Genomic DNA, 26548 nt, shown 5'->3' with positions numbered 1-26548 from the left:
ACTCTTTTTTTCTCTTTCTTCCATTTTTGCCCCTCTTCTTTTTATTCTTTCCAAATTGACCTCATCAACATGACTGTTTTCTTTTTTCTTAGGGTGAATAAGAAAACAAAATATATTTTCTAGAGAGAGAGTAGAGAAAGAGAGGGAGGGGTTTGGTTACTTTGTTAGTTTGGATTTTTTTTTTGGGTTATATGGTTCAATTTCTCATTTCTTAATAGATCTTCTAGTTTGCCATGTGAACATCTAATTTGCTATGGTTTAGCTTTGTTACAATCTTATGGTAATGTCATATACATAATTTCAATTATTGTCATCCTGCAAGTAAAACTCTTCTTTAATTTTAAGGTTGAGATTATAGAAAATGTAAAGGGAAAATAACACACGAGCACACAAATATCATTGATTGGTCTTTTTTAAACAAAAAATAAAGTAAGGGGTTCAGCATGTGATTTAGTGAAAGCCAAGGGACTAATCTACAAAATTTTAAACAGAATCATAATCACACAGAAGATCATTAGACACAAAACGCGTCGTCGTCGCGATAGAGACGAAGAAGGAGAAGAACTGCAAATCCTCTCGTCAAAGTAGATCCGGATCATCTCTATATCCTCCCGACGGCGGAATCATCCAACTCCGGTGAGTTTCTCGCCCCCACCTTTCTCTTCTTCAGGTTCTAAGCCGTTCAATTTGGCGCGATTGATTTTCGTAACCTTGATTTCTCTTAGTTAAGAGTTCGTTTTTGTGTGGTGTGGATGAGAAGTTATGGTGTGTGTGTGTGGTTACTCTGATTAGGAATGGCGTCGAGGAGAAACGTACGGTACGCTCAGCTTCCAGGGGAGGAAGACGATGATGATTACACAAACGGTGGTGGAAGGAGAGATTTCGATCCTCGCTTCGATTATACGCCGAAAGCATTTGATAGAGTACCGTGGAAGTCTATAGCGTTAGCTTTGTTTCTTCTCTTCCTCGGTTGCTTGCTTCTCCTTTTGACGGTTTTCATATTCACTGGTCACATGGAAGGAGATAGCTCTCAGGGTTACGCGCTTCTTGTTCTTGGCATCCTTACTTTCCTCCCTGGTAAGAGTTAGATACGATTCTTTAGTTTATTTATTGAATTCCTCATCTCGCTTGATACTTAATTTCAATGGTGTTTCTGATGAAAAAAGAACTTGTGGAGTTTTAGTGAGTTTGGATCAACATGGCAAAGATTGAACTCGTTCTTTCTCTGTTTTCCTTAGAGATTTTATGCTTCTGAGATCCTTTAGTTTTCTGGAAAGAGCAGTGAACGCCACGTTGCTGTTTTGAGTGCTTGATCCTTGATTTGAAAACCGTTGTTTGATGTGGATACTGAGTGAGTTGGATCAAGTAGACTACACCTTAGTTTCCTCGTCTGCTGAAATCATGCAGCTTGTGCTCTTGGTCTGCTGAATTTATGCACTTTGTGCTTTGTTGTCTGTTGAAATGATGCTTTCTTTAGCCATTTATGCTTCTGAGATCCTCTTATGTTTCCCTGGAAAGAGCAGTGAATGTCATCGCGTTGCTGTTCTTAATGCATGATGCTTGATTTTAAAAGAACCCTTGTGGATTCCGTTGTTTGATGTATATATTGAGTGAGTTGAATCGAGTTAGTATGCACACAGCTTTTGTTATTTGTCTCTGATGAAATGATTCGTCTCTTTGTTTTTTTCTCTTTATGCATTTGTGCTTCATGAGTAAACGGGTGATTTTAATGGCCTTAACACGTTTCACAATTGTGTGGGATACAGGGTTCTATGAGACTCGGATTGCTTACTATTCGTGGAGAGGAGCCGAAGGGTACCGTTTCGCAGCCATTCCCTCCTACTGAATTCATTTAGCTGGAGACGTTACACCACTATCTGTGCATAAACTTTTTTTTTTTTCTTTCAAAGGAAGAGTCTTATTGGAGATATGTAATATACAAATAATAGACTTGATGAGGTGTTTCATGAATCACTCCAAAAGGCTTGGATTATTATAGATATGGATACTACATAGACTGTTATGCTCTATTCATCTAACATGTGAATCTTATTGAACCTCGTTTTTGTCAATATTTTGTATGCGTTTTTGTGTTCTGTCGGCAAAGCAGACGAATGAAGTGAACTTCATAACAATCACATGTTGGGAAAGAAATATCTCTAACCACCAATATACTTTTAGAAAATAGATGAACTCTAAACAGCATCAAAATGTAGTCTTTTAAAATAATTGAATGCTATTTCATTCCTCACGTTAGGAGTATGACTGGTTTTCTCGCTAGAACCCGCAAATGCAGTTTTTGTGGTTGTTGACATTTTGCAGCAATCACTCAAACCGTTGTAAACCGATTCAAACCGTCCTAGACCTCATAAATTCAAAAGCTAGTTCCAGTTAGCGTTTGCGGTTGCGGGAGGATAATTTTTTTCTTTAAAAAAAAACAATATATATACAAAAATAAAAATATTAATAAAAAACTTAAATTGGAATTATAAAATACTAAAATATATCTATTATATTTTAAATAATATTATAAAATTTAAAATAAAAATATTTTCTATAATTTTTAAAAATTTAAAACTATAATTTTCTAAATATAATTTTTACATTTATTATAATATTAAGATTTTTGATATTTTTATAATTATATAAAATGTAAATATTGTTAATTTATTATTTAACCGCTGCTGCATTTATTAGTTAACCAATCATAAGTATCCCGCAGACGCAACAATTTCTAACCGCAGAACCAGTCGTACAAATCTCTTAAAACCGCTAGAAACCGCAACCACCCGCATCCGTAAACTCCCGCAACCGCAACCGCTGCGTTTGAACCAGTCGGCCCAAGCTTTAATGCATGTTTGTTTTGAAATTTTTGGTTTGGTATTTGATACGTTTCTTCCTTTTTTTCCCAGTTAATCAAGAAATTCTGAGACATATGTAACATAAACATGTACATATTTGACGACTTAAACATATAAGTATTTTAAATATAAACTAGATCTCGACCCGCACAACCCTGCGGGTTTTATTTTATATACTAAATCATTTTAGTTTATAAAACAAAATTTATCAATAATTAAATATAGTTTAAGATTATGTATTATCTAACTCTATTATACCTGTGTTTATGTGATTTATGATATTATTATTATTAAAAAAATCAAATTTTGTATTCTTGTAACAAATTTTGTTTTGAAAACATAATTATGTAACATTACTATTTTACATATTTTTTATTTCTAAATTTGAAATATATATAAAATTTAAATCAAATTGGACCTTCTGTTAAAACCTAAATCAAATTGGTAATAGATAAAAAAATTTGGGATACGGTTAAAAACATCAAATTTTTAGCACTATAATATATTATGCCTGTAAAATATTACGGTACAATTAGTTAGTCTGTAATTCAGATTTGGTGTATATAATTTTTTTTATAAACGCAGTATACATATGGTGATTAATTAAACCTATTTGGTATAGTGTTCGTCGTTAGTCTAAGGGATTAGTCGAAATTTGATTTATATTGCATGTTCAGAATAATAACAATAGGATAATGTATTGGTCCACGAACTGGTTTGATAATGATTTATATCCTGACTATCTATAAATTGATTTTACATTTAATAAGGGATTAAAATTGGTCATGTTTACCATTTCGGTTTTGTAGGAGTTATGATTATATTAGTTGTGATATATTATTAAACAATATTATTAGTAATAAATGAATGATAACTGATTTCTAATGAGAGTTTATTTTTAAAAAAAATCACACATGAATCAAAGTGATGACATTTTGTTTTAATATATTTGATTAAAATTTATTCATAAATAAACAATGTTTCTTGAGTAAAAAAAACGTAATAATAACTGAAATGTACATTAAAGAAATATTTTTTTGTGTGCACTGTAAACAATTTACAGACTCACATTGGCATTATTTGGTTTCCTTGATTCAACACACCATCAAAGACTCAAAAGGACTGACTCAGCTCTGAGTCACACACACACGAGTTGGAATCTGAGTTTACCAACATTTTACCATTACACAGTAAGACTAACCTTTTCATATCTCTCTCTCTCTCTATCAACCAGATTCTCTGTGTAGTTTTATTACTTGGCTCTTTCTTTGAACAACTTGTATTTCGATTCGAGGATCTGCTCGGAAACAAGGGGTAAATAAATGTTTGTAAACTTGATCAATTTCTCCTGCTTAAACGTAATTGATGATGAGTGCCTTGACTGTATCGCTGAGTAGATTTTGAGGAGCAAGTTTTAACTATAACAAACGTTCTTTGTTTACAGAAGGGGAAAATGGACCATTCACCAAATAGATTTGGTGGCAATGGAGTTGAATCCATTCTAGCAAACTACAAGCTTGGTAAAACCCTTGGCATCGGATCTTTCGGCAAAGTTAAAATAGCGGAGCACGTCGTCACTGGCCACAAGGTCGCTATCAAGATCCTCAATCGCCGTAAGATCAAGAACATGGAGATGGAAGAGAAAGGTAATAATAATAACACGTGCCACTCTTAAGCTTCAGAGCTTTTCTTGAACATAACCTAGTTGCCTTTAATGATTGGTTGTGTACAGTAAAAACTCTATAGGTTAATAATGCTGGGATTATGAGAGTTTATTAATTTATAGTTATATTAATGCTCTGCTTCTTTCTTATAGTGGGGAGGGAGATCAAAATCCTCAGACTGTTTATGCATCATCATATCATTCGGCAGTATGAAGTCATAGAGACCCCTAGTGACATTTACGTTGTTATGGAGTATGTCAAGTCCGGGGAGCTCTTTGATTACATTGTAGAGAAAGGCAGGTTACAAGAGGAGGAGGCTCGTAACTTTTTCCAGCAGGTTTTGTTTGTTTATCTCTTACCCCCACACAACCACTGTTGTTCTTGTAGCTCCTTCTCTGAGTTTTGAGTGTTTGACTTCGAGCAGATAATATCTGGTGTGGAGTATTGCCATCGCAATATGGTTGTCCATAGAGACCTCAAGCCTGAGAATTTGCTGTTGGACTCGAGGTGTAATATCAAGATTGCAGATTTTGGACTGAGTAATGTCATGAGGGATGGTCATTTTCTGAAGACGAGCTGTGGAAGCCCCAACTACGCTGCTCCTGAGGTATTCAGTAATCTTATGTACTCTCATGTCTCGTTTCTCCTTTCATTGGATTATAAGCTGAATCATACCTTCCTACTTGTTGTAAGGTTATATCAGGAAAGTTATACGCTGGGCCTGAAGTAGATGTATGGAGCTGCGGAGTGATATTGTATGCTCTACTCTGTGGTACTCTTCCATTTGATGATGAAAACATTCCCAACCTTTTCAAGAAAATTAAGGTACTGTGCAATCTACTTTGATTCATCATTATTATGAGAAGTAATTAACTTATGGGTTATTTTTCTCTCTAGGGTGGTATTTACACTCTTCCAAGTCATTTATCACCTGATGCTAGAGACCTGATCCCAAGGATGCTTGTAGTTGACCCAGTGAAACGAATCAGCATTCCTGAGATCCGCCAACACCGTTGGTTCCAGACTCATCTTCCTCGTTACCTTGCTGTTGCTCCACCAGATACACTAGAGCAGGCCAAAAAGGTTTGCTTCGTCACCATTTGGGACATGAAAAGATTCGCTTGCAGTGATAGTAATAGCTTCTCATATATTGTGCAGATTAACGAGGAGATAGTTCAAGAAGTGGTTAACATGGGATTTGATAGAAACCAGGTTATGGAATCTCTTCGCAACAGAGTACAAAACGATGTATGTAGTTGTTTCTGTCTGTTATGCTTTTAAATACTAGTTTACAATAGTTGCAGAAATGTCACTTGCTGTTTGTTTCAGGCTACTGTTACATACTACCTGCTATTAGACAACCGGTTCCGTGTTCCAAGTGGCTATCTTGAATCCGAGTTTCAGGAGACAACAGTATGTGTTTTTCTTTTCTTCTTCAGTTTATAGCTTTCCAACATATAAATATGCATAATTCCTTTGTGTTTTGTACTAACATTTTCACATTTTCAATTTTACTTATCTAGGACAGTGGTTCAAATCCTATGCGCCCTTCACCTGTAGGCCAATGGGTCCCTTCACCTATGGATCAGTACGGATTGGGAGGAAGATCACAAGCCCCAAGCGACCGTAAATGGGCTCTTGGACTTCAGGTTTGTTCATGATTGCTGAATCTTGTTAGAGTTATCATATATTATTTGGAACTTTGGGGATTTTATAAATGTTATCTTGTTTATGAATGAGTACTCTTCACCTGCACATAGCCAAACTGATAATTGTTCTGATACCGTTGTGTTTTGAACAGTCCCATGCGCATCCTCGTGAGATCATGAACGAAGTACTGAAAGCTCTTCAAGAACTCAATGTGTGTTGGAAGAAGATTGGTCACTACAACATGAAATGCCGATGGGTTCCTTGTTTTGCTGATGGTCTGAATACTAGGGACAACAATCAGCTGCACTTCGGAGATGATTCCAGCATCATTGAAGATGACTGTGCCATGACCTCACCCACCGTCATCAAATTTGAACTTCAGGTAACTGCACACTCACACACATCTCAGTTAGTTTCTCAGGGAAAAAAAAAAAAAACTTCCTAGTTCGGTTTCATTATTACAGTTTAGGTTTCTTGGTAATATTTTCAGTAGTTCACCCAAACTAAACCGGCTAAGACAGAGACTAGACCCTTCTCCATAACATGAACCAACTGTTTCATAGTAACAATGCTCACTTTTTTTTTTCTGTGCTACTTTGGATTTTGAAACAGCTATACAAAGCTCGGGAAGAGAAGTACTTGCTGGATATACAGAGAGTTAACGGTCCTCAGTTTCTCTTCCTGGATCTATGCTCAGCCTTTCTTACCAAGCTCCGTGTGATCTGAGAGCTTTTAACCATTTGTTAAATTTCCACGGTTTGTAATAGTAGACAAGATAGTGTAAGATGTGGGTGCAGTGTTTACTCTGCCGGGTTGCTATTATATACCTGGATTCGAAGCTAAACTCTACTGTAATAGTAATTATCTTTTTTCCATTTTTGATGGTTTCCAAGGTTTGGTCATGTGTACATAAAACTTAGATGTTCACAATACACTCAGATTCTTAAAATCTTGGCTACAAACTCGTTTTACCATTTTTATAATGTCTTTTTTTTTTGCTAAGGACAGGTCAAAACTCAACTATAGCCACAAGCCCAATTCTTTTTGCTATGTTTTCAGTTATGAATATTTTCAATTATTTCACTTGGATATGTATCAAATCTATCTGCAAATGTAGGGGTGGGCGTTTGGATACATGTTCAAGTTATGATCAGATATTTCAGATTTTCAGGTATTTCGGTATAGAAGTATAAAACTCGTTTGGGTATTTCTACATTTCGGGTTGGGTTCGAATATTTTAAGTTCATGTTCGGTTATTTCGGGTCTTCGAATATTTAGATTATGAAGGAAAAAAATAAGTTTTTCATTGTTTAAGATTTTTGTATTTAAAATATATAATTTTAACTTAACTGGTTTTCTATGTTTTAATAGATTAAACTATTAATATGTTTGAAGATAAAACTTTAAAAATAGAAAGATACTAATATAATTGTTATTTTAAAATTTTGGATGCAACTTTTGTTAGTGTAAAAAACAAGAGCTTGATATGTATTTTAAGTGCATAGCAAATGAGTTTGTTCATAAATGTGTAATATCTGATTTTGAACCATGTGCAGCATCAATATAAATATTTTGAATAAAATTAGAGAAGTAAAATAGAAATATAGGGTTAAGTATTCATATGTTCGGTTATCTTCAGATATCCATTCGGATTCGGATATTATCTGCGGGTTCAGATATTCAATCTCTCCTAATTCAATATCCGTTCTGGTGTTTTACTACTTCGGTTCAGATTTTGGTTCAGGTTTTTTGGGTCGGATTCCGATACGGTTCAGATATCGGGTAAAATGCTCACCCTATGCAAATGTATCAAATCTCTTCATATCATATATTTCCATGCACTTTCTTTTCTTTTCTTTTGGTCAAACAATTTTCTTTTCTGGTCATGAACTATTATAGAAAACCAATGGAACATTGACTTTATTTTGTTTGCATTGCAGTTATGGTGCTACATAAATAACTTCACCATCCTACTAAAAATCTCAAATACATTTTAGAATATAAGAACAAAAACAAAGATTAATATTGTAAGTGGAGAGAAAGTCACAAGGCATCATGAAGTTTACAACACTAGCATCCATCGCGTTTGTTGTTGTCCTCTTTTCATCAACGGCTCCGATCAATTCCCAACTTATTCAATCTATCAAAACACCTTGCACCACTATTGATATCACAGGATGCTTTCCAGCCATAATCTATGGAGCTCCACTATCGCCGGAATGTTGTCGGAATCTGAATGTACAACAACCATGTTATTGTGATTTCATAAAGAATGCAGGTTTAAAGCCATACATTACTTCCCCTCAAGGTCATGCGGCTCTAGCGTCTTGTGGTATTCCTTATCCTACTTGTTGAAGTCCAAGATAATTAATAAAAGTATTATATGATGAAGAACAATTATGTTATGTAAGAGTGATGATGATTGGAAATTCATTATAGTATGTCAATTCTGTGCAATCTCTACTATATAAAATGAACTAAATTGAAAAAATTCTAGGTGTGCCACATAGGACAAAATATTCATAACCAATCATTTGTCCATGTCATCAAGGATGTTAAGATGTTGGACCACGAATCTGTTGGGCCACGAATCGGTGCTACGTGATAGATCCATTAATTTCAATGACCAGTTTGTTTTACTTTCCTCTTCCTCTAACCTAAGTTGTCACGGCATCTACGGACCCTCCAAAACTCATCGTCTTCCCATCTCCTCCGTATAACGCATGCGACGGCAACAATGATGAATCAAAGCTATCCTCCAGACAAATCGGCGTGTAACTCTCCACATCCCTCCTCTTACTCAATGATATCAATGCCTCTTGAAGATCCCTTAATTAATCACTTAAATGAAACGCATCCCATCTCTCTCATTTCCCTATTGAGACTATATATATATCCCAACCCAACAATCTTTTCCTCAACAAATGCATCCCAGCACTATGGCAAATCAAACGACAGTCGCCACCGTGCAATACAAGCCATTCTCCACTTTTGTTCCACTATGACCAGGAGATTCCAAGTTGATGTTTAGGCTAATCCATTTCTGGGAGGCTTGCAATAATTCCAAAGGAGGCATCCTTATTGGAACCAAGTACGTGACATTCGATTTCTTTAATGATCATCATCCACATCGGCTCTCTCATGTTCCCTTTTCCCACTACATTCTTAGAGTTCCCCGCTGGTGAGTTCTACCGAAAATTCAGTGAAACGTGTAGTAGGTACTCACTTATCTTTTTCTTCCATTTAAACCATGATTAACTCTACGTTCAGATTCTCATTTCTTAAATAGATAAAGACACCTACTCAAGCTTGATTTAAAGATAGATGGAGTCTCTAAAACTGATAGGAATCAAAGGTTCGTAAGTTTCTAATCTTCTTATGACATCTACGTTTTGCTGTTGCTTAGGATGGTTATCTCTCAAAAAGACATGATTGCTTACCACGAACATGCCGGAGAAGCCTCAAATTCACATCCGCATATGCTCGATGCAGTGTCAAATGAGTTCTGGGAACAAAAAATTGTGAGGAAGAGCAATGGAGTGGATATCTACAGACTACAGAGGAACGTTAAGAAACAGGACAGATTAGGTTTATATAAAGATGGTTTCGAAAGAGAAAGGCGTGTGTTTTTAAGCTAAGACACAAGAATTTGGTACGATTTTTAGCAGTAACTTGATCGCTTTGGTTACAGAATCGACCGGTGGAGAAAATATTAGAGACTTACGCTCAATTCTTCATTGGCTTCGTCATGGAGAAGAAGATTAAGAGTGGTTATAGGAGTTGTAGAAGGTATGTTTTATCTATTCGAACAATGGCCTGGTTATAGGAGTTGTAGAAGGTATGTTTTAACTTTGGATTGTTTATCTTGGAAAGGATTACAAATTTAAAACCTGGTGAGGAACAAGAAGATCCAGAAAGGAGGTATGTTTAGTAAATAAGAGTTTATGGTCGGATAACTTAGAGAGAGAGTGGTTGATGAGAATATGAAGATTGAAGAGAGAACGTTGGGGAAAATTAAGCAAGTAATTACACTTGGACTTATGTTCACTGACAAATCTCCGTCAAAGCAAATCAAGCTTCTACGCAGATTTATGACATGGTGTTTCTTCGTATGAGTCTAGCTCAAGACATCAATCAGATATGTAATTAGGTTGTGTGTATTGAAGAATTGAAGTTTTACTCTTTTGTTTTGATTTTAATAGATAAGATAGTTCTGTTACAATTTCAAGACATATTTTGTATACAACCAATAAAATTGCACCTTACTTTTTAGGTAAGATTTGCATGTACACATATAAACATATCTGTTAGCTGGTTTATTATCAGTCATCATTTTCAGTCCAATGTAATCTCTTTTATATAATTAATAGGCAAAACCATCTGTGGATACGTAAAGGGTTCTAACGAGGAATCTAATGAATCTAAGGTTATAGGAAAACGTGGATGAGCTGACATGATGAAGAGTTTTGCTCAAGTTTGCGGGATCAAAACTTCTTCTAAAAAACACACGTACGTATTATTTGTATAACTAGGTACTGAAAATATGAAAAAAATGTCACCATACAAAAACAAATGCTGTAAAATTCCGAGATAAAAAAATTTATATTAATATGCCTATGATCAATAAACAAAACTTTCAATAAAATAAAAAATAAAATTTGTACGTATACAAGAGAAAACAACAAAACATACATTTAATCGTTAAAAGTCATGAATTTGAATAGTATTGTTTTAACATGAAAACTCAAATATTGGAACAACACAACATATATACACTCACCAAATATAATACTATACATTACTATGAACTGAAAACCAATCAAACAAATATGTTAACTATGAGCAATAAATCAATTAATTTAATATTGTCAAAAAATCACAAATAAAATCAACCAATTCTTAGCCATATTTGTGATTTTTGGTATAAAATAATGTAAATTAAACTTTAAATATTTTTTTTTTTTAAAAATAAATTTAAAATTTATAAGATACTATCCGCGCGTAGCGCGGAATAGAAATCTAGTATTTTAAATAAATCATATATAACGTTTAAAATAAAAATAAAAATCTTAGTTATTAAATGGAATAAACAAACTTATGTTCTTTAAATGTGATATTCAGTAACGAACCTAAAGAAATAGTTTGATGAAATTTTATTGGGTGCTTCTCTTACTTAATTATGTTGACCACCGATTGTTGGAAGACATGCATCAGAGAGAGAAAGTCACAGGACATGACGTGTACATAACTAATAGTACTCATCGCCGTTGTTGTAATCGTCGTGCTATCTCCAGCTGCGATCAAATCAAGAGTGGGCGTAAAATCTACAAACCGCCTCGCACCGAGATTGATATCACAGGATGTTTTCTAGCTATAGTCTTAGGAGATAAATATCGCCACAATGTTGCCGAACACTGAAAGCACAACAACCATGTTTTAGTGATTTTATAAAGGATCCAGCTTTAAAACACTTCGCTACTTCCCCACAAGCTCACATGGCCCTAGCGTCTTGTGGTTCTTCATCCTGCATGTTGAAGTAACCAAGATAATTATTAAAAAAAAAAATATTAAATAATGGTCAATATTTTTATGCAAGAATGATGATGATTATAAATTCATAATGTCATTTATCATGGTTTTTCCATGTAAGTTTTAATAAATCATATGTAAAGAATGCTTGAAGCATTTCAGAGAGACACTATGAGCTCAACGTAAAATAATCAATGAAGATGTTTCCCTCATATTATCATACTCAATATCGTATATTGATATAAACTATGAGAAAAAATTATTGAATATATTAACGACGTGAGTGTGGTCGGATGGTTCGGTGGACTTAGAGAAGTGTTAAATTTCCAGGATTTGAAACATACCATGAAGATTTACCTATAATTGTGACCAGACTGGTGTGGATATTTAATTATATTGTAGAATTCTGGGGTTGTCTGTCGCCGATAGACCAGCCTCCAGAGAATTAATTGAGTTCAGATTCGGATACTCTCAAATTATATAAAAAAAAGATTATTGAATATTGAAATACTAGGATAAAATAATATCAAAGACTAAAAAATATGGATATATTAGTTGTAAATATATTAGTGAAATTACACTCTCGTCGGTTCTTGGGCCTGAGTGTTCTCCTCGTTAGCGTGGTGTGGTTTCTGTACCACGGCGGCGAGTTCGTGAGCTTCAGCACAGGTGGGGTGGTGTCTGAGCTCTGTGGCCAGCTCGCATAAGTCCTGTCGTAGGTTTAAAGAGCGGTCGTCTATGCCGCTTGAGTGGCCTCTCGCATTACTTCCTCACCATCGGCCTTCCTCTTCACGGTCCCTGTTCCGGATGATTCGTGCTCTGTTTTCAAATCCCGTTTCTTGCTGTAGCAAGTTCGGCTCTAGTGTCTTCAATTTCAGTTCGTCGATTCTCGGCGACGAAGGGCGAGTGGTGGTTCTCGGGTCATTGACTACCACTTCCTAACGCTCGGTCTTCCTTCACATCCCAACATATCACGTGGGTTTGTTTGAGCTATTTATGGTGGTGTGAATGTGTGCAGGTTGGGCTTGGTGTGGGGAGAACAGAGGTTGCAGCCCTGTTTTGCTCGGAGTGGCATCGTGTATAGGCCGTCTTCGGGCCTAATAAATGCTCGGTTTTGGTTACGGCGGGTGTGCTTGGCCTCTGCGTTGCTTGTCTGTCTTTGCCGGCTTGTGCTATAAAGCTTCGGTGAGCTGTTCTCGTATGGGCCATTATCTTTAAGAGCGGATCACCGGGGATGCCAAAATTACCAGGGTCCCGACTCTCGGTTGAACTTTACTCATTCTTTTGCGGCAAGCTGTTGTGCGGACTTGGTCGAACCTCAGGATAGCGGCTGTGGTTGTTGTGTCTGTCTGTCCTGCTTTAACTAGATTGAGTTTGTGCGTAGAATTTTATTTTTGTTTCTCTGTTTCTCGTTAACTTTTATAATTTCTGTCAAAAACTTAAAATTGGATAATAATATCTTTACATTTTTACCAAAAAAATATATATATATTAGTGAAAGTTTTTATGTGAATTGTTTATGATGTAGAATTTAGTTTAAAATATTTCGTGGGAGATTTTGTTGTGACTAGTATAAATATAAATTAAAGTTCATTTGCAAATGTAATTTATTTGGTTAGGAGTGACGACTGTGAAGGAAACAATATCCTCATTGTAAAGCTTTTAGATGAGTTTTTCAACAAAAAGAAAAACAAAAAAGAAATGAGCGAGTGTAATTTCATACGAGAGACCCAACAAAAAATAAGATACCCATTTAACACATGTAATTTCATTATTAGTTCAGTAACTTCAGTTTTATTTTATGGATTAAAATTTAATTATTAACAAAATTAAATTAAAACTATTAGTATGATATTTACTAGATATCTTTGTTGACAGAACAATGAGGATATTCTAAGGTTTTCTTAGTTTCCATTATTAATTTTGATACTATTTTTTTAATTTCTTTTCTCTTATTAAAAAAACATTGAGACAGAATCCACAACATTATAAAATCTGACATGTGTTTTGTCAGTTACAAGTTCATATTTATATATAATAATGTTATCATCCCTAGTTAAACACAACTCAGAATCTCAAAGTGTATTCTTTACGATAGAGAAGAAAACAAATAAAAAGAGTAGCATCGGAAGTGGATAGAAAGTCACAAGACATGAAGAGTACAACACTAGTAGTATTCATAGCCTTTGTAGTAGTCCTCGTGTCATCTCCGCCTCAGATCGAATCAAGAGTGGTCGTAGAATCTACAAAACCACCATGCACTACGATTGATCTCACAGGATGCTGGCCAGAATTATTTGATAAAACTAAGCCATCTGCACAGTGTTGCGGAACACTGAAAGCACAACAACCATGTTATTGTGATTTCATAAACAATCCAGCTTTAAGAAAGTTCGCTACTTCCCCGGAAGCTCACTTGGCCTTAGGGTTTTGTGGTATTCCTTTTCCTACTTGTTGAAATAACCAATATAATTAATAAAGTAATACTTTGACAAAAAAAATTAATAAAGTAATATATATGTGATGATAAATATAAATGTTATGTAAGAACGATGATGATTAGAAGTTCATTATGTCATGGATCATGTTAATTTTGTACAATGTTTTAATAAATCAAGAAAAATCACTCGGTCCTTTTATATCGTCTGTGATACCTTTTTGCTTTGAATTCATTCACGAATTATAAAATGAATCTGAAACACACAATGAGAAAGAGGAAGATTTCTCCACTCTTCCAGTATAAATCGAGTAGTCAGTGGATAAAAAGAAAAAAGCAGGGGCGTTCCGAGAATTGAACTCGGGACCTCTCGCACCCTAAGCGAGAATCATACCACTAGACCAAACGCCCATTTTGACAAATATCATCGGTGTAGTTTTACTTATACCAAAAATAAACCGGAGACTACGTGTGAGACAATCACGAACTGTTACCAACGCTTAAACAAGAAGAATACAATCAAAAGATAATTTGCAACTTTTTGGTTTTGGTGTGTGCATTTATTCACTTTGACAAAGATAATATTCCAAGTTCAATTACAACAAGTATTCTACGCAGAATATGGTGTTTTCACTCCCATTCTCAGACACAACCAAGGCCGGTCCTGATCTGGATCCACAAAACTATGATGCAGAAAGTGTCCCGCTTCTTCATCCATCAGTTCTCTCGACCACGTAACACGTCCGGACGAACAGCTACCAGGACCAAAGCACCTGAGGTTTTTACATAAAAAAACAGTATTAAATAACCAACCTAATGTTTTTTACTGCAACTTGTTACAGTAAAGAGACCTCAGATGATGTACCTGTACTCATAAAAGCAAACACTTCTCTCATTCTCTGCGTTTCCCCAGTTATGCCAACCATCATTTCTGATACATGCATCCATGTAAGTGTACGCAAGCACCACCCTCCCAAATGGCCCCCATGGCCTTCCCAGATACATATACCCACTCTCACCATTCCCAGTGATCACACATCTACAACAAAGTATGTAGAAACTGAGCTCCCTTGGATGAATATTAGAACACATACCAAATAAACATAAACAAAAACAGACCTTAGGAACACGTAACCAGTAGATTCCTGACACGATTTTCGGCTTTGTGCTGTAATAAAACCCTGAGATTTGCAGTGGATATGGCAGTGTTCCAAGAGCGCGGTGCTATTCCCAAATATGAAATCCACGCTTCCCTCAACGTAGCAGTCTTTCAAATATTGTTTCCCATGATGCAAATATAACGTATCCTGCATTTCACCGTTTGCAATAAAGCACACATCTAAACTTAACAAGTACATAACGTTAAAGAGACCTAAAGAACAATAACATTTTGAAGTTGTCTGAATAAAGAAACGAACCTGCCAGCCAAGAAAGCGACAATTATAAAAGGCACAACGGTCTGCAGTGACTCTAATCGCCACAGCTTGGCCTGATCCCTATGCATAAGAAGTAAAAGCACCATACACAACTGATGAAACAAGTTGTAAACTTTTGTCGGAGTCTCTATGTATTAGCCTCTCTGACTTCATTTCATTTTTAACTCCAGAATGAATTTGTAGTAAAAATTGCTCTATTAATCCTACTCTACTTTTCACTTTATAATGAAATAAAAAGTGAATTTACTTCATTTGTTTATTTTCTGTTCATCATTATATTTTTCTGATTGGAATAAGACTACAACTCCATTACAATATTTTGGAATACATAATTACTCTATTTTAAAAGAAAAAAAAAAGTTTTTACATTACAGTACGGAATTTCACTTATTTTAAACGTACAGACTTTATACATTTACCTCAGGAGCAGCGTTCTCAAAAGTAACGTTCTCTGCAATAAAGTCTTCACCTTCGACAATAACACTCCCGCACCCAAACGTTCCCGTCCCTATGACTCTCGACGCCTGACAAACAAACCAATCAGAGTGATACACGTGCTGCTGCCAAGAATAGAAAGGTTTTCAGAAAAAAAACCTGGTGATGCTCGATCTTTGAAGCGGTGTTGTTCCAAGTGATGACGGTGATCTCCGGGGAGGTTCCGGCGAAAGTGATGAAGTTTTTTCTCTTGGGCACGTACACAGGCTGTCGGTAAACCCCCGGTGAGAGACGGATCACAGTACGACACGTGTTTCCGAGAGGAACCGAGTCGACTGCGTCTTGGACGGAGAGGTAGTCTCCGGAACCGTCCTGCGTAACCCTCACCATTCTAATCGTATCTATTCTCTCCATAACTGAAACTCTTATTCTCTCTTCTCTCTCTAGTGATAGTGTCCGAACAAAATTAGTTGCATTGTATTCGCGGCGGAGCCATGGTGGTGATTTACGATTGGTGAGAAAGGAGACAGCTTTAACTCGGTTTGTATGTGTCGTGTTGTTTGATCACCCATCTGTGTTCTGTTACTTCTTGTTATTTCTAAAAGCCTCTCTAAATTTTCACTTATTTGTAAAATTCACCCCTTAGTTCGTGAACGGTATTCTTTAACCCGGTCCGACGTACTCTACAAAATCAATGTCAGTATGTATGTTTATTTGTTAATTTAAAACTTCTCATCAGAGACCAAATCTATCGTTTTAGTTTAGATATATTTTAGAACTAATAAAATATTTTATACAAGCATTGAAATGTCAAAGTTTTTGTAAATAAAATTCAAGGTTGTTGGTAAGATCAGTACACAACTATACACTAAATAATATGGTTTACGGTCCGACCGGATTTGCCACTTGTTTTTAATTTCTGATACAATAAACGATACGTTGACTTAGTCAACCAAGTAGAAAGCCACGTGGCAGCATTGACTTTCCCGCATAATGGTGGCCAAGTAAACAGACGAAACACAAACTGAGCAACATTGTAATAGTCAGAGAGACGCCTAAACGATGCCGTACTACACCAAAGACGACGATGAAGTTGATGAATTCAACGATTACGATCCGACGCCGTATAGCGGAGGCTATGACATCACCGTGACGTACGGTTGCTCAGTCCCGCCGTCAGACGAGACTTGTTACCCTCTCTCGTCTCGCTCCGGTGACGCCTTCGAATATCAGCGACCCGTGTTTTCTTCCAGCCATGAGCCTGCTGCTTATGGCGACCAGGCTCTCAAAACCGAGTACAGTAGCTATGCCCGACCAAAAACCCGACCCGGAGGTCACGGAGGCGCTCACGTTGAAGGTGAGTACGGAGGATCTGGATCTGGTTTAGGCCGGAAACCTGATTCCGGCTATGGCGGAAGAACGGAGGTTGAGTATGGCCGTACTCCACCTGAGTTGGAGCACAGCCACACAAAATATGTAAGTTCATTTAGTAAAGTAATATAATCTTTTTGCATCTAGATTGTGTTAAAGTTTGAAAATTGGAATATGCATGGAATATAGAATCTCATGGTGAATTATTATTGTTTTATTTGTTGATATCTTGGTCTGAGAGAACATACTTTTGAAGGTTTCTTTAAGTTTCTTGTTTTGCTGAGTGATTGACTTTTTCTAGGAAATTGCAAGTAAAGGTTTTGGATGAATATTAATAGATCCTCTCTGGCTCTAATTGTTATTTAAATGTTGCAGAGTGGGAAGGACCCTGGTGATGAGAAGAACATGAAGAAGGATAAGAAAAAGGATGGTAATGTCTCTGACGATGATGAGAAGAAGAAAAAGAAGAAGGAGAAGGACCAATACAAGCACCACAACGACCATCATGATGATGGTTATGATGAGGAAAAGAAGAAGAAGAAAGAGAAGGACCATCATGCTGATGATGAAAAGAAGAAGAAAAAGGACCATCATGATGATGGTTATGATGAGAAAAAGAAGAAGGACAAGGACAAGGACCATCATCATGATGATGATGAGAAGAAAAAGAAGAAGAAGGACAAGGACCAACATGATGATTATGATGAGAAGAAGAAGAAGAAAAAGGACTATGATGATGATGATGAAAAGAAGAAGAAGAAGGACCATCATGATGATTATGATGAGAAGAAGAAGAAGAAGAAAGACGATCATGATGAGAAAAAGAAGAAGAAGGACCATCATGATAGTGACGATGAGAAGAAGAACAAGAAGAAGGATAAGCACCACAAGGGCCATGACTAAAACCCTTCTTTGTAAGGGATTGCATCTCTCAAGCTTCTATTCACTAATTAAGTAAGTAAACCCACTCACCCTTTTCTCTAGGTTTATGTTTTGTTGTTTTGTTTTGTTTTCTGGTTCCCATTTGTGCTATCTTCTGCGAGACTTAATCGAGTCATGAAATTATGCATTATAAGTTTCCTAGTGATGTGTTTTGGTTTAACCAATTCGGCTATTACTTCCCCCCCCCCCCCCCCCCCCCCCAGCTTAAAGGCCTGACTAGCCGGATCTTAGTTCCATTATGCGACCAGCAGAAGAAGAAAATATTCAATATGTGACACAACAAAACTTCTAATCAGTACGAAATGTGTGATCTTACTTTAGGATAACCAGAAAATGGAATGTTACATTCTGAAAATCCAAGATAAAGAAAGTGATTTATTTAGTAAAAAAGAAGCTAAAATGGATAACACCAAAATCTGATAAAAGAGTAACAACTTGTTTGATTAGAGAAGCTTCTTCCTCTCCAAGAATGACTTGAGATGCCATAGTTGTAAACCGGCTACAAACAACGTAACCACCAACGAGAATAAACTTAGACCCGCCATCCTCGAGTTTGTCGACCGGTTTAGCTCCTGCATTTCCCGCTCCCTGTCCAAAAAAAAAAAAAAACAATAATCAGCCCATTACAAACTCATCATACTGTCCTTTTTTCTCCTTACTAGACCGTGTAAATCCAACTGCTCAACAATCGATCATTGCCTATATAATTCAAAAATGGGCTGCAAGCTGACATTTGAATTTACAAAGGGTTTGAATATTATGTTTCATGCATAGTGGAATTGTAGAATAGCCAAATGTTAAAAAAAACGGTCTTAGAATAAATTTTGAAAAATGTTCATAAAACTTTACTTGACGTTTAAGATTAGTGTGTACTACTTCTTAGGCTTTTTACATTTCGAAAGTACTACCCATCACCAAAGTACACTCTTTTGTCAACCAACGTACACAGGAATCAATCAAATGAAATCATGACTATACCAAACCAGAGATATATTAGTGGGATTGCTTATTAATAGTACCTCTCCCGGAGTAGAAACATTTCGTCGTGTATAGACTCCGTCACGTCGAGTAGTTTCCTCACCTCCACCTCCAGCATCTAAGATTAACCATATCAGTTTACTAAAGTTAGGTTATACATAATACATATAAAGAATTATGGTTTAGATCAAAGAAGAAACTATATGGCTAGGTCTTAAAAAAATATGCTAGGATTAAATATATATAGTTTTGTACGTTGATCTGGCCTCTCTTGGCGATGGTGGCCCAATCTTTAGCCTCCACGCCACTTTTCCATTCGAAATCAACGGCGAATTTGGCCGGAGGTTTTAAAACAGGAGCAATAAAACACGTTGTGTAATCGCCGTCTTCCACCGCCGTGAACACAAATTTCCCAGACTCCACATTTTCTGCTTGGTGTTGAGTGTGCCCTTTAGGTGACGCCACCTATACGTAAACAACGAGTTTTCACTTTTAAAGGTTAAGGTTCATCATGGAGTCGTCTTAGCCGAGATTCACACGTAAAATGTGATTCTCTATCGCTAATGAATCATAGATTATTTCGATTATATACAACCATTAATTTATAATTTAAAACTTACAGTGACAAAGATTTTGTGGGAAGCAGGAAGATGGATAGCTTCGTTGGGATTGACGACGGAATAAGTACCCACAGTCAGATAATTCATTTTGATGTCGTCGGAGATACATTTGGTCGTGCCTGATTCCAGATCCAATCTCATCGAGTCTCCGGTTCTCATCATCAACATTGTCATCGTTATGATGAATATCAATCTTAACGTTGTCATCTGAATCTTGCATGTTGATAATCGCAAATCCATGTTTCAATTACACAGCAAAAATTAGAAAATATATAAAATAAAAATATTTGTTTTGGTTAAGAGATGTAACGAGGAACCGATGAGTTTAAGTATGGTTTGGGACTAACGCATGCACATGCACATGCACGTGTGGTTACAAACACACTAAAAAGACTTGAATTCCAAAAATAGAATAAACATGCATCTCCGAATCTCACCCACGAATTTTGGGTATTTTTGAGATGACTAGAGATTACCAAAAGGGGGGAAAAGATTAACAAATAAAAACAGTTTCTTCTTTTATTTTTCTTTTTGGTAGATTTTCCTCCGGAAAGATTTGTTTTTGGTGGATTTCTTCCCGGAAAAATCCAACATTTTCCGGGGGAAAATATACCAAATCAAGAAAAGAAGAAGATAATGAAGTTCGGAAGAGAATATGAAGTACAAATGATCCAAGAATGGAGAGAAGCCTACATGGATTATCGTTCTCTCAAATCCATCGTCAAACAGGTCCTTCGTTATCACCTACAAAAACAACAACATCCATATCATCCTCCTCCTCCTCCTCCCACCGGAGAGACCGCACCGCTCCACGCCGCCAGCACCGGAGGAACCGGCGCATCCGGTCTATCAAGAAGAGTCTCTCTCTACCGTGCATTCAGCGGCCTAACAAACCGAGCCAAAGGAGGCTCCCCGAAGAAGTCACACAAACACAACAATCCTCTAAGCAGCAAACGCCATTACCACTTATTCGACGATGACGAGGAGCAAGCCATTCTCATCAACGAGGACGAGACGGGTAGCTACAACACGACGTTTCTATGCTCCGCGGAGGAAGGAGGAGAGATGGAGGTTCAGTTTTTCCGGCGGCTTGATGGAGAGTTCAACAAGGTTTTGAGATTTTATAGGCAAAAAGTGGAGAGCGTGATGGAGGAAGCCGATGAGCTTAGTAGACAATTAAACGTTTTGATTGCTCTTAGAGTTAAGGTTGAGAATCCAAACGTTGACTTCCCTGACATTAATAGTCTCTCGAGTGCTCCTACTTCTCCACACACGACCAACAGAACTCCAGGTTTAGCTCCACAATTCCATCATAACTCCTAACGTTACATTTTTGTAGATATATCAAACAAGCCCGGTCCGAGCATAGTCAAAGGAACATGATGCTTAAGGCATCACAATTTTGTGCAATAATTTTAGCTGTATGTAGGACATTATAAAAAATTATGTCAAAAATAAGGACACAAACTTTCTTTAATTATTTTTTATAGATTCAATAGGAGAAGGAGAATATAGATCCGATTATAAGCCTACTCAAACAAAAATTGGGTGTTTTTGTTCAAGGGCTCAAACTTTTGTTTGAGCGTTGGACATTAAGAAATTTGTTAACATTTAATCTTGAAGTTATATTTTAAACACGTACAAATCAAATAATTTGAAGGGTTTCTAGATATTCCAGAACTCAACTTTACCCATTTAATTGATGTTTAATCTGTGGATTAAATGATTATCCTAATGTTAACCTCAGATTTAATTTATGCCAATGTTTTATATTTGTAGCCATTTCACCAATGGAAGTGATCAAGGAAATGGAACAGACAGAAGATAAGAAAGTCTTTAAACCTGCTCCAGTAGAAATGCTGGATCATATAAAGCTGAAGATCGAACCCGAAACTCCGTTGTCAATGCTTAAGTGCATGATCATGGGTCTCTCAAGTGAGCAAACCTTCAGCAAACCTGAGCTTAAGAGAGCCGAGGAGCTTATGGACCGCGCTTTTGTTGAGTTCTACCAGAAACTTAGGTTCCTAAAAAGTTATTGGTAAGAATTGTGTAATTATTTACATCTTTAGTTTCTCTATAAACCTGTTTCTCATAATCTATTTTCACTCTGTTTGCAGCTTCTTGAACCAGTTGGCTTTTTCAAAGATACTAAAGAAGTATGACAAGGTTTGTAATCTTCTCATTAAGCATATGCTTCTTGCTGTGATTTGATACTGATATTTTTGTAATGTTTCACAGACTACTTCGAGGAATGCATCTAAGCCTTATCTACATACAGTGGATCATTCTTATTTAGGCAGCTGCGATGAGGTTAATACAAATAACCAATTTCTTCTTAAATGTTACTTAAAACCATACTTATCTTTACATTTTTCAGGTCTCAAGTCTCATGTCTAGAGTGGAAGCTACATTTATTAAGCATTTCGCCAATGGAAATCACCGTGAAGGAATGAAATGTTTAAGGACTAAAGCTAAAAGGGAGAAACACAGAATCACATACCTCCTCGGTACTTAAACCCAAATTTTCTAACCTATGAAATGACAAAACCTAATGCTCTTTCTAGTAGACTAAAACATCATCTTCATCTACAGGCTTCTTGTCTGGTTGCGCCGTAGCTCTAGCCATTGCGATATCGGTTCTTGTACATATAAGAGGCATAACAAAAAGCGAAGGCAGGCATCAATACATGGAGAACATCTTCCCTCTTTACAGGTTCTTGATAACGTTACATTCATCACTTTTGAACTAAACACAGAAGAATTCAATTATCTAATGCTACTTTTTCCGCAGCATGTTCGGGTTTGTTGCGGTTCATCTGTTTATGTATGCAGGAGACATATATTTCTGGAGTCGATATAGAGTAAACTACCCTTTTATCTTCGGGTTTGAGCAAGGGACTGATCTTGGTTACAGAGAAGTTCTTCTGCTAGCCTCTGCTCTAGCAGTTTTTACATTCGGGGGAGCCATCTCGAATCTCGACATGGAGATGGATCCGAGAACCAAAAGTTTTAGTGTCATCACTGAGCTGGTTCCTTTAGGTCTTCTCATTGTAAGTTATTTAGGTTATTGATATATTGATCTCTAACAATAAATCCTCATTGTTAGTTTTGAAATTAAATTTTTGGTTTATGGTCGCAGTTCTTCATGATTACGCTGTTCTGTCCATTGAATATAATATATCGGTCAAGCCGATATTTCTTCATAGGATGCGTCTTCCGTTGTCTTCTAAGCCCGCTATACAAGGTAACGTGTAATGCAAGTAAGCTTGCTATACAATGTAGCGTTCGGTGCAAGTAATTTATGTAGTTTGTGTTTTTCTATTTCTAGGTTATTCTCCCGGATTTCTTTCTCGCAGATCAACTGACAACCCAGGTAACGGGTTTCTTGGTTTATGATCCGGTTATCAAGCTTGTGTGTGTGTTTCCTCCTCAGAAAGTAATAAGGTTTGGTTTCGCAGGTCCAAACATTCAGAAGCTTATTGTTTTACGTTTGTTATTATGGATGGGGAGGAGATTTCAAGAAACGAACACACACATGCTATGAGAGTGACATTTACAAAGAACTCTACCTTGTCGTTGCGATCATTCCTTACTGGTTCCGCTTCGCTCAGGTACTAAAACAATGTCAATACTTGTAGGCAATGCTTAAAAAAATCGCTAGATGGTAATTAGGTGTTTCATAAGGGTTAGTATCTAGGTGGGCCCCTAGGCTAGACCGATATATTTTTTTTAATAATTATTTTAGAGAGGTCATTTCGCTTATGACTGATTTTTAGTGTCTAGGGTACCTAGTGGTGCCTAAACTGATTTTTAGAAAATTGCTTGCAAGTGAAGTAAGCAAGTTTGCATCCTTTCAAAATGTTTCAAAACTCTTTTTTGTTTGTTTGTTTGTTTGGTTGCAGTGTATAAGGAGGTTGGTTGAGGAGAAAGACAAAATGAATGGCCTAAATGCACTAAAGTATCTCTCGACCATATTAGCGGTGGCGGCTAGAACAATCTTTGAAACAAAGAGAGGGACGTATTGGCTTACTGTGGCTGTAACCACGTCAACCATTGCCACATTGTTCAATACTTACTGGGACATATTCAGGGATTGGGGTCTAATGAACCGCAACTCGAAAAACCCTTGGCTTCGTGACAAACTCTTAATCCCTTACAAAAGCATATACTTCGTTGCCATGGTAAAAGCACGCATATAAGCTTTTCTTTCCGTGGAACATTATTATTTATTAATTGAGAAATTGTAAAATGAAGGTGGTGAATGTGGTGCTGAGGCTGGCTTGGATGCAGACGGTTCTTGGGATTAGAGAAGCTCCATTTTTGCACAGAAGAGCTTTGGTTGCTGTTGTTACCATCTTAGAGATTGTTCGTCGTGGCATTTGGAACTTCTTCAGGTTCAGTTTTTACTTAAAACCACATTCCAGAAGTTTCGGAACTTTTTGTGTTCTGACTTTGTGTGTATGCAATCAGGTTGGAGAATGAGCATTTGAACAATGTGGGGAAATACAGAGCCTTCAAGTCTGTACCTTTGCCTTTTCAAGAAGTTGGAGGAAGCAAGAGCATGTAAATTTATACATATAATGTGGACTAAACGCAACAAAATGTGTGTATTAATTCTTTTATTGTTGTATCGTATGAAAATTAATTCTTCCCAATTTTCCAGCAAATATAAATTTTTTTGGGTCTTTTAACTTGTTAGCATAGCCATTAACGGATGTCTCTTTATGACCCGACCCGATTCTATCCGGGCTCTCTTTTTCTCTGCTGCCAGTAATCTCCTGAAATTCTCTTTGACTTCAAAATTTTAAAATCAAATTTTCTTTTAATCTACATTAGTTTCTTAATCGATTATAGACATATAAATCTATAAATTGATTTTTGAAATGTTCTTAGTTTCTTCTGATTCTCTCCCGAGTTTTGAATCGAGCCGAACTGAATTGATTTATAAATTGGAACATTTCTGACGAGTAGAACTGAAATGAAATTCGGATTGACCACTCTTATTTAAGTAACTAATCAAAATATATTTGTGCTAACTTCTGAGTTGGTTTTGTTACTTTGTATGTTGTAACCAAAAACAGTCTATTTTTTATAGACATGTTACAACAATTTATGACAATCCGGGAACAAAGTACGAGAACAGGAAAGTTTTAAGGATTTTTTGTACTTAAACCCCTCAACTAAAGATGAATCGTAAAATAAACCCTCAACTAAAAATCATGTGAAATAAACCCTCAATTTTATTTCTGTTAACATACATTACCCTCCGTCTAAAAAACCATGACGGAGGGTGACATACGTTAACGGTTTATAAGTTGAGGGTTTATAATGTTGGAAACTTAGTTGAGGGGTTTTTTTACAATTCAAAAACAGTTGAGTGGTTTTATCACTAAAAATCATGTTTTAAAATCTTTATTATCATTTATTCATTGTTTTAGATTGATTTATAAGCCTTTAAAAGTCATTTATAAATTTTAATACATTACTTTATAACCGATTTATAAAGTTTCATAAATATTTTAATACTGTTACATATGATTAATACAGCAGTTTCGCAATGATTTTATAATTTTTTACAATTTAATTTCTGCTATTTGTTAGAATAAAATAATATAACATTATTGACTTCATGGACGAATTATCCTTGACACTACTTAAGACTTAATATAACTTAGAAAATTTAAATTATTAATATTTGACAATGACGATATAAACACACAAATTTTCTTATATCATTATTGTTAAATATCAAATAATTTAATATTTTGAAGTTATATTAAGTTGTAAATAGTGTTGAAAATTATTAATTTAGGTTGTATAAATTAATTTTATAATAAATTAATGTATTAAAATTTATAAATTAGTTTAAAGGTTAATAAATCAATCTAAAATAATGTATAAATGATAATAAATATTTTAAAACATTTAATGACTTTTAGTGATAAAACCCCTCAACTATTTTTAAATCGTAAAAAACCCCTTCAACTAAGTTTTCAACATTATAAACCCTCAATTTATAAATCGTTAACGTATGTCTCCCTCCGTCACGGTTTTTTAGACGGAGGGTAACATATGTTAACGAAATTAAAGTTGATAGTTTATTTCACCTAATTTTTAGCCGAGGGATTTGATTACTGAAAACCCAAGTTCTAAAGGTTAAGTATACGTAAGGCTTTAGAGCATCTTCGGAGTCTTAAAAAAATCATCAAAAAATAGTCTCTCAAGCTTTAGAAAACATACATAATAGATTCTTATTGATAAACACAGAACACTATACTAACTTACCCGTATAAAAAAAACATACCCCATAATTGTTTCCTCCATATATGTATATTTTTTTCTTCTCTGAAACACTTCTCCACATATATACATACATATATCAATATTTTCGATCTGTTTCAGTTTCAATGTTCAGAAATTCCAAATGCAATCGACCTCAACCGTTGTAACCACAATGACAATCATATTATTTTTGGCTTAAAACCAGACAGAATGACAATCATATTATATTTTATTTTAGTAGGTGACAATATATAGTTGTACACACTATACTATATTATAGCTGAAGTTTCAACTATCACCGGCCACTAGTTGTTTTATAACACAATAGTAATTAATACAAGAA

General features: G+C 35.8%; 6 protein-coding genes and 1 non-coding gene across 10 annotated transcripts; 4 read left to right on the top strand and 3 right to left on the bottom strand.

The window, feature by feature from the left end:
• Positions 1-393: 393 nt before the first annotated feature.
• On the top strand, positions 394-2096 carry LOC106382154 (transmembrane protein 230-like). The gene is made up of 3 exons (XM_013822118.3): positions 394-636; positions 793-1077; positions 1767-2096. Exons 2-3 carry the CDS (start codon positions 795-797, stop codon positions 1844-1846), a joined length of 363 nt encoding a protein of 120 aa, XP_013677572.1. The 5' UTR covers positions 394-636; positions 793-794; the 3' UTR covers positions 1847-2096.
• Positions 2097-3931: 1835 nt separating this feature from the next.
• On the top strand, positions 3932-7052 carry LOC106382155 (SNF1-related protein kinase catalytic subunit alpha KIN11-like). 4 transcript variants are annotated; one of them, XM_013822119.3, is made up of 11 exons: positions 3932-4051; positions 4306-4507; positions 4678-4862; positions 4950-5132; positions 5219-5350; positions 5423-5608; positions 5684-5773; positions 5855-5938; positions 6049-6174; positions 6327-6557; positions 6788-7052. In XM_013822119.3, exons 2-11 carry the CDS (start codon positions 4315-4317, stop codon positions 6899-6901), a joined length of 1524 nt encoding a protein of 507 aa, XP_013677573.1. In that variant the 5' UTR covers positions 3932-4051; positions 4306-4314; the 3' UTR covers positions 6902-7052. The 4 variants fall into 4 exon arrangements, 3 of the variants coding, with proteins under 3 accessions (XP_013677573.1, XP_048602961.1, XP_022552842.2); XM_048747004.1 differs by having other exon boundaries at positions 4020-4175; XR_007319107.1 differs by lacking the exon at positions 3932-4051 and adding an exon at positions 4164-4219 and having other exon boundaries at positions 6054-6174.
• A 7428-nt stretch (positions 7053-14480) lies between these two features.
• On the bottom strand, positions 14481-14552 carry TRNAP-AGG. The gene has a single exon. It is a non-coding gene; the product is annotated as a tRNA-Pro (tRNA).
• Positions 14553-14668: 116 nt separating this feature from the next.
• Positions 14669-16754, bottom strand: LOC106379851 (pectinesterase 31). Its single transcript, XM_013819711.3, has 6 exons — positions 16172-16754; positions 15997-16101; positions 15560-15637; positions 15261-15448; positions 15007-15180; positions 14669-14914 (listed from the first exon to the last, which is right to left on the bottom strand). Exons 1-6 carry the CDS (start codon positions 16424-16426, stop codon positions 14752-14754), a joined length of 963 nt encoding a protein of 320 aa, XP_013675165.1. The 5' UTR covers positions 16427-16754; the 3' UTR covers positions 14669-14751.
• A 72-nt stretch (positions 16755-16826) lies between these two features.
• On the top strand, positions 16827-18470 carry LOC106379852 (uncharacterized protein At5g39570-like). Its single transcript, XM_013819712.3, has 2 exons — positions 16827-17488; positions 17759-18470. The coding sequence occupies exons 1-2, from the start codon at positions 17075-17077 to the stop codon at positions 18284-18286; spliced, it is 942 nt and encodes a 313-aa protein (XP_013675166.1). The 5' UTR covers positions 16827-17074; the 3' UTR covers positions 18287-18470.
• Positions 18471-18673: 203 nt separating this feature from the next.
• On the bottom strand, positions 18674-20413 carry LOC106379853 (transmembrane emp24 domain-containing protein p24delta11-like). The gene is made up of 4 exons (XM_013819713.3): positions 19924-20413; positions 19559-19768; positions 19345-19421; positions 18674-18913 (listed from the first exon to the last, which is right to left on the bottom strand). The coding sequence occupies exons 1-4, from the start codon at positions 20161-20163 to the stop codon at positions 18769-18771; spliced, it is 672 nt and encodes a 223-aa protein (XP_013675167.2). The 5' UTR covers positions 20164-20413; the 3' UTR covers positions 18674-18768.
• Positions 20414-20416: 3 nt separating this feature from the next.
• LOC106379960 (phosphate transporter PHO1 homolog 9) lies at positions 20417-24670 on the top strand. The gene is made up of 13 exons (XM_013819803.3): positions 20417-21214; positions 21703-21961; positions 22041-22089; positions 22162-22233; positions 22301-22430; positions 22516-22636; positions 22715-22973; positions 23063-23167; positions 23252-23296; positions 23382-23534; positions 23826-24104; positions 24178-24317; positions 24394-24670. Exons 1-13 carry the CDS (start codon positions 20560-20562, stop codon positions 24488-24490), a joined length of 2364 nt encoding a protein of 787 aa, XP_013675257.2. The 5' UTR covers positions 20417-20559; the 3' UTR covers positions 24491-24670.
• The last annotated feature ends 1878 nt before the right edge of the window (positions 24671-26548 follow it).

This window comes from Brassica napus, chromosome C2, assembly GCF_020379485.1.
Source record: "Brassica napus cultivar Da-Ae chromosome C2, Da-Ae, whole genome shotgun sequence".
NCBI lineage: Eukaryota > Viridiplantae > Streptophyta > Magnoliopsida > Brassicales > Brassicaceae > Brassica > Brassica napus.
Note: the sequence above shows the minus strand (reverse complement) of the source record. Positions and strands in the feature narration are given on the sequence as shown.